This window comes from Nymphaea colorata, chromosome 1 (genome assembly GCF_008831285.2).
Source record: "Nymphaea colorata isolate Beijing-Zhang1983 chromosome 1, ASM883128v2, whole genome shotgun sequence".
Taxonomy (NCBI): Eukaryota; Viridiplantae; Streptophyta; class Magnoliopsida; order Nymphaeales; family Nymphaeaceae; genus Nymphaea; species Nymphaea colorata.
In genome coordinates this window covers 41,158,265-41,169,370 of record NC_045138.2, presented here as the reverse complement: position 1 = coordinate 41,169,370, position 11,106 = coordinate 41,158,265, and the positions used below count along the sequence as shown (strand labels likewise).

At 38.7% G+C, this 11,106-nt stretch overlaps 1 protein-coding gene across 1 annotated transcript; it reads left to right on the top strand.

The window, feature by feature from the left end:
• Positions 1 to 1,584: 1,584 nt before the first annotated feature.
• On the top strand, positions 1,585 to 3,262 carry LOC116263050 (two-component response regulator ORR3-like). The gene is made up of 5 exons (XM_031642633.2): positions 1,585 to 1,950; positions 2,063 to 2,115; positions 2,228 to 2,305; positions 2,394 to 2,464; positions 2,597 to 3,262. The coding sequence occupies exons 1-5, from the start codon at positions 1,836 to 1,838 to the stop codon at positions 2,910 to 2,912; spliced, it is 633 nt and encodes a 210-aa protein (XP_031498493.1). The 5' UTR covers positions 1,585 to 1,835; the 3' UTR covers positions 2,913 to 3,262.
• The last annotated feature ends 7,844 nt before the right edge of the window (positions 3,263 to 11,106 follow it).

The following is an 11,106-nucleotide window of genomic DNA, read 5'->3' as shown; positions in this document are numbered from 1 at the left end:
CCATGGCCAGCAGATCTTCAGGAAATCAAATAATTTTGCTTCCACCCACTTGGTCAACATGGGGTAGAGCACATGACTTGACACACCAAAAGGTTGACAGGGACAAGGAAACCAGGGGTTGGTCTTAAAATAAAGACATGAATGCTCTGGACTAAGTCCAAAGGAGGTACAGCCATCCCCTTAATTAAGTTTTATCTCTGTCATTAATCATTAATGGCATTTGTTCCTGTCCCAGCTTTTCAAACAGGGGACCGAGAGTCGATGATAATTTCTTCCAACCCTCTTGATGTTAAATTTGTCTCATGGTCCTTCGTCGACTCGGTAATGAAGACTTTAGACCACGAGAAAGAAGCCACAGAAACAAACATCATTGGCAGCAGGAGGACTGCAGAGTATCACGCTTTGATGTCGCCTTGGATCTTACAATAGCGATGATGTTTAAACTTTGAAGCAAACAACAGATAAAGGATTTCTAGCTCAGCTCCAAAAGCCAGAGCGCAAATCTTGGATGGAAATGGGAACCGAATCAAAAATCCTGTTTGTCAGATTCGGTGTTTGATACTTAGGAGGTAGTTCGGATTTCAGATGACCTAAATACATGAAAAAATCAGATGATTTTGCAACAGACGAAAAGACCAAAGTGTCAAACTATATCCTAACTGCTCTAATCTGCATTGATATTCAAATGCAACCTGTATAATAAGAAACTGTATGCCGTTCAATCTGATATCAAGCGCCGGAGAAAGAAAGATATCAAACTAAAATACCTCCACGATTTGCATTGCTGAATTGGCACGGATTAACGTCTAGAAAAGAAGATTGGAACAATCTGTCTGATCAACGTTGCTGAGATTGGCCAAATCGACAATTGGAAACAAATATCCAGGCTATGAATTATCCGATATATGTTTCTAAATTGGCCCGATTCAAATGCGGAAGATCTGCCGTCAAGAAGAGAAGAACAGTTAGAAATGTTTATCAACATTCTCGCAACTTGGTTTTCTTGCTGCCCATAAGCGGTGGCATTCCTGGGCTTCCCATGGAAGGCCATGTCTACCAACGGAACTGCGACGGCTGAAGTTCAGGATTTTATAATGGCCTCATTTCGGTAGTAATTGATACTCAAGCTTCGATAATCCTTTTCTGCAACAGGTGATCCTTGTCTCTCTCTCATTAAAAAACACTGAATTTAAAACGAACAAATATGAGATCACCAAATCTACACAGCGGATCATGTGGGCCATTGCTGCACTACCAAAGACCAGATTTTGAAAGGGACGCCCGCAGGAGGAATTACCAAAAGGGTATCACAAGATTTGGTCAAAGATATTCTCAACCCTTGTGTCAGGAAGCTTTGATCTTATGAAAATGACAGAAATATCCGAGTTTCTTTCACCATATTGGCTGTTTAAAACAATGGGTAGGCTGGAAATCAAGCAAAAGGTGTGGGTAATGAACTGCAACAGAGCATTTGAGAGAACGAGAACGCCATATGTGTCCAAATCAAAGAATCCATCTACCCCTCTTGCAGTTTCTGCTTTCTTTCTCACTACTTGTGTAAGAAAGAAGGCAGAGGGGAAAAAAGAATAAGGAGATCTCTGAGCAATCTCACGTTTCCCATTTGGGTCTAATGGAATTTGTAAGATTCGGTGAAAATCTGGTCGGATCTTTGCATTCTAAGATCTTGGGCGCGTCTATTTCAGCCCAGAATGTGATGGGCTTTCTTCCAATCGGCCCTTGAGAGCCATCAGCATCCCCTTGCCTCCTCTCGTCGCCACCCTTAAATTTCTCTTCATCCTGAGTCTCCCTGCATAGCCTTGGCGATCTTGTGCCCAATGGAAACCATGAGCGCAGCATCCGATGCTCCTCCCTTTCACGTCCTTGCAGTCGATGACAGCCTCATAGACAGAAAACTCATTGAGAAACTCCTCAAGATATCTTCTTATCATGGTATGTCTCGATTGAAAGCATGATCTGTTTCTTCGGTCGCCTCAGTCTGTTTTTCTTCTTTTTCTGCAACTTCTCTCTTCTATCTCTGACACACCGCTGTTCTTTGCTGCAGTTACAAGTTTCGATTCTGGGTCCAAAGCTTTGGAATATTTGGGATTGAACCATGTAAGGATTTGGTCTTGGGAGTTTTTTTTGTTTTGGTTTAAGTTGGATGTTTTTCCCCAATTGATTTCTAACGGGTCGTTCTTCCTCCTTTCCCCCTTTTCAATTTTTACAGGAAATGGAGGTCAACTTGATTATAACCGATTACTGCATGCCTGGGATGACTGGATACGATCTGTTGAAACAGATCAAGGTAGGCCTGTGTTGCCCTTTTATTTTAGTGTCTTCTTCGTTTGCTTTTCTGAATCCCCTGGTCTCATTAGTTTTTCCATTTATCTCAGGGGTCTTCTTCTCTAAGGGATATACCAGTGGTGGTTATGTCTTCTGAGAATCTGCCCTCAAGGATTAACAGGTGAGAGGAAATGGTCCTTGGATTTCATGCTTCCTTACATGGGCAAAGTTGGTTCCTTTGTTTTTCCTTCTTGCAACTATGATAAATGAATAGATTATATCCTGGGTTGGCTAAAATACTGAATGAAAACAGGTGTTTGGAAGGAGGGGCAGAGGAATTTTTTGTCAAACCCGTGCAATTATCAGATGTTAATAGGCTTAAACCCCATCTACTGAAAGGGAAAATCAAAGAGAAGGAGAGGTCGCCAGAACAATCCCCAGAACCTCAGGAACACCTACAACAGATGCCACAATCACAAACACAACAACAGCAGCCGCAACTGCAACCACAAGTACAGCAGTATTGTCATCAACAGCAACAATTGAGTCCAAACAAGAGAAAAGTTATCTCTGACATCTTTTCTTCAGGAAGCAGAAGGCTCAGATTTGGTGGGTTGACTTTGCCCTGAGATGTATATGGAACTCTTGGCAAGGCCATCACCAAGAAAGACGATGTTTGTCACTGTTAATACATGATTTTTTTTCTTTTCTTGCTTGTAGTAGAGAGGTAACACCCCTGTAAATCCATTCATTCAAATTTTGTTGTGCTCAATTTTGGAGATGTAACTTTTTTGATAACAAGTGAATGCCTAAATTTGGAAGTTGTTGTCAGAAGCATCTTGATGATGAAATTCCTCCTGTCATATAAAACTCGGAAAGAATCATTGACACACACAAGTGGTTTGCCACGATGATGTGGTTCTGTCTAAATAAGTGATGGGCAGTTTACAGCCGATCGAAAAAGGCATAAAATTTCTCATATTCTTTTGTCCAACGAAAAAATATTCTGAGTTCATATACAAAAGCAGCATATAGAGATTGTACATCTACATGGTTTGAGGTCTCAAGATTTCACATTCTTGTGGATTCAGTAAAGAAAGGGAAACAGTTTTCTCAAGATTTTGGCGACACTAAGGTGAAAAATTGCTCAAAGTGATTTATTTATTTATTTATCTCGTATATGAGAATTAGCTACTTTACACGTATGTAAAGTAAAGTTCTTGGGAAGCACCTACCGATCTTTTGATTTCAATATTTATTTTTTTCAGGGAATTGATGACAAAACAAATTAATGAAAAAAATGGATATAAAAATTGATGAGTGGTTGGAATATTTTCAAATGAACAACTAACCCTCTTTTCAAATCTGTGCAGCTAACAGAAAATAATATGCAATTTAGACTCTAATGATTGAGCACCCAAGTCAACCAGTTGCTTCTCAACCTTAGGTCTATTTGGTAGTTTCTTCTTCCTATATTCATCCAAATTTCATTAAAAAACTGAACCTGTGCAGGAACAAAAACAGAGTCAGAAGCTTGTATACCTACGCTATCTTTGGCCAAACTCCAGTTCTTCTGCAATGTAGAAAAAACTTAGTTCTTCTAAACTTTAGTTCATAGCAGAAGAATACCCTTTGTCATGTGCTTCCCAGATCGTCAAGCACTTTGATGAGTAACTGCTTATCTTCATTCATCTGCACTTAAAAGATCAAATGACATATACAGAGACATAGTTAAGTATCAGACTCTTAGGTGTTAAACCTATCATGAATAATTTAAGCTTTTGATTTACTTCAATGGACAGTTAGGAGAAAATAAATGATGAAAAAGAAGATATAAAGCATTTTAATGATCTAGTATAGATTCACAATCTTTTCTACTTTTTCTGTCAACCATCAATATGCAAAAAATCAAAGGCCTAGGTTATCATCGATGGGTTTGACATCTAATGTTTGTCACCTACCCACTGATAAGTTCCAGACCCGTAAGTGCTAGATTCATTTCTATGGATGGGTTTAACATCTAATGTTGGACACACACTCGCAGTGTCGTAGATATCACGAGAATCTTGAAGATCTAGTGACATCTACGAGAAAATTACATAAAACGAAAAAAAAAGCGAGATTTTGAGAATCTTGCCAAAAATGAAAACATCGATATCTTATCATGATTTTTCCCAAGATTGTAATAATCTTAATACGTTAAACGTTTTTTATGATTTTTTTTATTTTTTAAAAATTATTTAGATTTTCCCAAGATTTAAAAAATTTCCAAAGATTTTCCTGATCACGGTATTTGTGACAATAGTTTAACCTCTATTTACACCTATTCACAGATAAGTGGCAGATCCTTAAGTGCTAGTTCATTAGAAACAATCTAAACCTTTCATTTACTGCACATAGACTATTGAGGCAAAAATGAGAGAAAAAAAAAAAATCAGTCATCTAATGTTAATTCACAAATTTTTTCCTTCTTACCCAATTTAAATACATTTTTTTTTAACATTGAATATCAATATATAAACGACATTAATGGTGTGGTTGTGGATTATGAATTTGAATTGCAAGTTCTTCGTTTTAAAACTTGAACAGTTATTTAAAAAAAAAGAAAAAAGAAAAGCGAATTTGACTCAATAATGAGTAGGGCAACCAAGTTCCCCTTACCTTCCAGAACTTAAAGCGCGTTTGGACTCTGGCCACACCCGTGTGGGTCCAGTCTCAAAGAAATCCGAATTCTGGGGATAGTCTTGATATGGGACCCCAAATTCTTCTTTATATATTATATATACTACTACCATTCAAGTAAGAATTTATTTTTAAAGGCCGTTTCAGTTTCACTATCATCTCCGATCTCTTGTTTGAGATTCTCTGATTTTGAGTCTCTTAAATCAGATCTTTTGTCAATCCAAGTTTGAAATTCTTCAATCTCAGTTTGTCAGACTTTTCAAAATATGATTTGAGATCCATACTTTGTCAAATCCTCGATTTTGTACTTCGAAATCTGAGGCTCTCAAACACGTAATCAGAGTTGCCAGTGAGCCAAATGTAAGATGAAGTTTTGTTAAAATTTGTCCAAGTGAAGTATCTACCCATTGAGGCTCTCAGGTTGCGTTTGATTCCCCACGGATCTTAGACCCGAGGGCATCTCAAATCCATGATAGCTGGAATCAACAGCATGTACCCGAATGCGGATTTCAAGTACCCTTTAATGTAAAAAATGTGGGGGGAGAGGGTTGGACTTGAAAACCTCGGATCTAAGATCCATGGTAATCAAACGCAAACACGGAGGTTTGACTCGTACATAGTTACTAGTAAATGAAAGGGATGCCAGAAACCGAAGCAGTAGAGTGAATGTTTTGACATGTATTATACTAAGAGCCCGTTTGACAAACTGAACAGTTTGTAATTGTTTCATGAATATATTCCAAAGATTGGGACGAAAAAATATTTGGCTGGTATGAAAGAAAATCTGGACTTTGGGACCTCTTCGGAGATTAGGGACAAAAAGTCTACATGCAGAAATATCCCATATCATCAGCTCAAAATAACTCTGCTTATTTTGAACCATCCAGTAACCTGCATCTTAAGTCAATTGTGGCTCTCACTGGGTTGCCAGGTCCACGCAAATCCAGGCCCACCATGGACTGGGCTAGGTTGGCCTGGTCAAGTCTTTGGCGAGACTCTGGATTTGACAAACTCTTGCATAGGTCAGAAATTATCCAACATGCTGCCTACTCTTCTATGGAAGTCTAAGGACAATTGCCTCATGAGTCCATTTTGCTGGCTTGAATCCGAGCAAATCGGGTTTCCATGCGAGAATCAGATCATGGATCACTTTTTGTGGATCCAATCTTAAATTTGATCATGAGACAGATTATATATGATACAGATCTATATTAGACCCTCAATGACAAAATGGTACAATCTTTTGGATTCAAACCAGTGTGATAAATTCAATCCATGAAAAGCATCTCCCCAAAATAAGGTCATTAATTTTGCTTTCTACAATTCAATCAATATAATATTTTAAATTATAGAAAAGTAAAATTTCATAAAGGAGAAACTACTAATAATTTTTCGTCTCCAAACTTTTGCTTGTTTAGGACCAGAATTATGGCCAAAGAGAATCCAAATTGATCGTGATATGTTTTAGACAGAGGAACAACAAAATCTTGGCAATGGCTTTGATGCGGACTAGCTAGCGTGAAACAAAAGGTTCAATGGACTTGAGCTCAGGCCCATGTGGGCTTGTTCCAAAGGCGCGCCCAGAATTGACAGTGGGTCCATGGGCACATCCTGTTGCTCAATAGTTCTCCTTGGCCTTCTCGGCCATGTAGCCATCAGTGGGCATCAATGGTGGGTGCTGCCATGCAGCTCATGTCCATCACTGGATCCTATTCTCTAGAGCTGGACCCCATACATCAAAATGACGTGGATCAGGTCGGACTGGTCGTGGGCGTATCGTGAATCGCAGGTAGGGCCGGCGAATTTTGCACTCTTAGAAGATAGTGTCGGCTTTCGCTTTTGTGGACAAAAGTTCTCTAAACACTTGGCTGGGTGGGTTTAGTTATAGAACTGAATCGAATTTGGTTCATGAATCTAAGAAAGTAGTATTTTTCATTTTCCTCAATGTCTCTCTCAATTTGGAGTACATGATATGGAGATTTTGTTGCTTGCTTAGATAAAACCTCCAAGATTGTTCCCTTGCTCCTGCAGTCGAGGCATGGCTCGGCGCTACTAAGATTTGAACAAGCAACTGGCCGCCTATCAAGGAGTAGAGGGGCATTCACCTTTACCAAACAAATAATTATACTTTAAATGAAAGCCCACTTGGACAAAGAAAACCCTTTACAGAAGACAATGGAATTTCCATGGAAACGGCATCAAACTCGACATTGAAGAACTTCCACAGTTGGAGATGCATACAACAACTTCAGGTTGTGTATGCCGGCGAGCAGGGGCGGAGCTAGGATTTTTTTTAGGGGTGGTCAAATGGTCCGATGAACTTATCGGGTAGGGTCAAACTAAACCCGAATCTAAAAAATACATTATGCAACTAAAAATTTTCAATTTTTGTAATGTAAATTTTTTTTGAATTAGTTGGGGTGCGGCCACGGCTTAGGTGGGCGCCCCCTCCCTCCGCCCCTATCGGCGAGGGTACTGATAATTGCAGAGAATACAAAGTGCCCTAGAGTCTAGTGGGCCCTACCGTCCGAGTGGAGATTATGCAATAAGGCAGAAACGCCTCCTACTATCCCTGAGGTCAAGTGTTGCTTCATATGGGTGGGGAGCGAGACACCCGTCTATAAGAGTGTTGTGCATCTACAATTTATAGTTTAGAAGAGTAGTGCCCATGAGAATGAAATTGACGGTTGAACTTTCACCTATCCGCCTACGCTATGCCTATCGGGGTGCATAAGGTTCATTGGGTACTTCACTTGGCTGGGTCCCATAACATGGGAGAGCACTTCAAGGAACACGAGAACGCACCCATTTGATCATAAGAACACCAGCGTTCTGATCAGAAGTATTCTTGGAACACAGTTCTCAAAGGGCTTTATGTTCTTATTATAGGAAAAATAATATGATCATGGACGTGATTCTTAGATCAATCAAATGCTAGATCTATCTATACAAAGTTTTTGGAAACAAGAAGAAAATTGTGTTTTCTTTGAGTGCATGTTATAGGAATGTGATTCTGAGGACACAACATTCTTCTGAAGGCTTATAAGTTTACTAGTACTTTTCACCTTATACTCTAATGGACAAGTCACAATTATGTCTCTCCGACTTTCTCAACGCAATTTGAAGGCTTCAAACTTATGCAGGGGTTGGGCTTCGAGGGGAGCGTTCAGAAACCAACAGAGCAAGCGTCCACAGATGCTTCGTCCACCGTTTGCTTATCATCATGCGCTGTTGAGACAGTGTTCAGGCCCTCAAGGAATATGAGTTACAAGGCTAAAGTAAATTCATGATTTTGCTTAATTTTGTTGGTGATCTACGGCCAGCTAAAACATTCAAGCTAAAGAAGATCAAGAGTTATGTGCTCGCATTGCATGTTTCTTGGCATAATCTGGTAAAAATATTCTCAAAAAATTGCTCCATCCAGAATATGCAGGTTCATCTCCAACTGAACCGAGGTTATCACGCAAGATATTAAGTGCAATATCTGTGCGGAATTACATTTTTGAAACGTCGATTGAATTTATTCTCTATAGAACAAAATATGTGCAATTATATTTTGAAAAGACAGAAGTAGCGGTGCACAGTATCGATGCTGATAAATGCTGGGTATCCCCTTGCATTAAAAATATAAAAAACATATTTATATCGTTAACTTTCGAAGGAAAACTTTGGAGTCTAGATTGCATTCATCTATTCTCCACGGCAAGCTAGTTTTAAGCATTCCCATGCCATGGTACTCGAGTAGAAATTAAGAAGCATAAAGATTACATCTATATGGTTAAATATAACTTCAAGATTCAAACTTTTATTGTGTAATTTTGTGTTTTTTTGTGCACTTAGTTAGATTCAAGAAAGATCATACAAAACCCACCACAGCAAGCATCAGAACCAGAACCTGAAATTTGTGGCTGGATTCAAGAAATGCAAAAAATCTTACATTTGAGGGGCAGTAATATGCAACACAGTAAATTATGTGAAGCAATTCTGGCTCTATATTGGTTCTGAAGCAAGCTCAAATCCCGGGAGCTTGGAGGACAAAGGAGGCCTATGGCTTCTCTTTCGGGCAGTGGGCTTCTTGAACTCTCTGTTCACCACTATGAAACCAATATGTAAATAAAATATATTATACGGGCTGGGGTGGGCAGCTGCATACACAAGACAACACCTGGATCTTTCCCTGCATCACAAGTGGTTTTCATGTTGAACATTTTGATATACAGAATTACAGGAACCGGAGACCAAAGATATTTTCCACAGATCTAATTCTTTCTCAAGAGACAAGATGGGTATCATTTGAAGGGACGATTCTATAGCGTTTGAGCTTCTGCACTTGTTAGTGTTTCCAAGACTCGTGTGGGGATTTAAATGGATCCGACATATCCAGTTTCTTATCTGTTTATGTGGATCTAGCAAAAGAAGTACACTCGAGTATGCTTGTTATTTGGTGTGCAGTTTCAAAACTGAATCTGAACTTGATATCTATCTGACTGGGATCCAATTATAAAAGCCTAACCCAATTATACTTTATAAGACAGAATTTGAATTCGAGCCCGAATCTTAATGTTATTTCATATGTCCGATTCGGTAGAAAATCTGGATCCAGCATGAATGCAAACCTTTGACGGTTTTTCCTTTGTCAAAGATAGAAAAGTACATTGGCCAAGAAAAAAGAATTCCTTTGTTTCCTAATCTTCATGATATTACGTATTTATGCAAGTTAAAATGCCAAATATTCAAAATTAGTATCGTATAAATTGATATATTTTGAAAATGGACAGCAATAAGCATAGGATATTGACTTACTCATAATGTCTCAAGATTGTAATTGGATATCTTTTTATTGTTATAGTGACAGTTTACGGTGTTCTTAACGACGGTTTATGTTGTGTTTAGCCCTGGCTTTTAAATATTTAATATTTATCTGTTCACAGACAAATATATCATTCATGTGCCCTCATATCCATGGTTCATTCGTGCTGGGGCGGAGCCAGGATTTTCTTCAAGGGCGGGCTGGCAGTCTGACCTCTGGATCTGGGTAGACCCAAACTGAATTGTAATACAAAAATTGCATTACGTAATTAAAAAATATTATTTTTTCCAATGTAAAAAAAAATCATTGGTTGGGGCGGGGCCATGGCCTAGCCCCCCCCTAATTCATGGGGTGCTTCCAAGCAGGGGTGTAGGTAAGGGGAGGAGGGGCAGCAGATGCCTTGCCTTCGCACCCAACCCGCTCTATTGGATTTAAAAAAAAAATTGAAAAATTCTATTTTGGGCTTTGTTCAAATTTTAAAACTATAGTTTGGCCACAGCGACAAAAAAATTATGACTTTGCCCCTACTTCCAAGCTTCATTTCCCTTTATAATTCCACCAAAGTCTTGGCCTAGGACCTCCATGGACCTCCTCCCTTTAAAATTCTTCAGAAGGATTTCTTAACATCCCAGTCTAGAAGTAAAAAAATTTGGAAGCTCAAGATTTTTGCCAAGATTGTCATTGCCATTGCTAATTTTCTTGCCATTGCTAATTTTCTTGCCATTGCTTTGGTCTTACGGATGTTGTCAATGGATGAGATCTGAATTGCATAACCCATTTTTGAAATGTTCAATGAAAAATCCCAATCTGATTTTTAAAATTCACACTCCAAATGAGGTTTGAAACCAATTTTTGTTTTCACATCCAAAACCAAATCTTACTTTTGAATACACAATGGAATCTGAACTGTATTATGATATGTTAAAAACTGACTTGCCAAATGTGTGGATTATTTGATACATGATATTTGTCTGAAATTGAGTTTGTCCAATGGAATGCCATTTTTTAATCCAAATCTGATATAATTTCTTAATCGGATGTTAAATCTTTTTTTCACATCCAATTGTTTTGAAGCATTTTGCTCAGATTTCCAAATCTGGTTCATTGATAGGAACATTGATATATGTGAAAATACATCCATACATGCCAAATTTCTTAGGGATCTTTTCCTTGTGAAAGAGGTGATGAAGTAAAGAAGGACTCAGGAGTTGAAGACCCTGGATCGAGCCTCACTGCTGCCATTTTATACCGTGAGCTTTGTCATGGTGTATTCCGAATTTTCCCTCTTGAAGGAAATTTCTCTTTGCAAGCACAAATTCATTTGTTAATGA

Excerpts from the sequence above, each read along its gene's own strand:
- LOC116263050 (XM_031642633.2), top strand. The coding sequence starts at position 1,836 with ATGGAAACCATGAGCGCAGCATCCGATGCTCCTCCCTTTCACGTCCTT. Across the intron at positions 2,306-2,393 it reads ATCTGTTGAAACAGATCAAG|GGGTCTTCTTCTCTAAGGGA; the intron begins GTAGGCCTGTGT and ends CATTTATCTCAG. Across the intron at positions 2,465-2,596 it reads CTGCCCTCAAGGATTAACAG|GTGTTTGGAAGGAGGGGCAG; the intron begins GTGAGAGGAAAT and ends GAATGAAAACAG.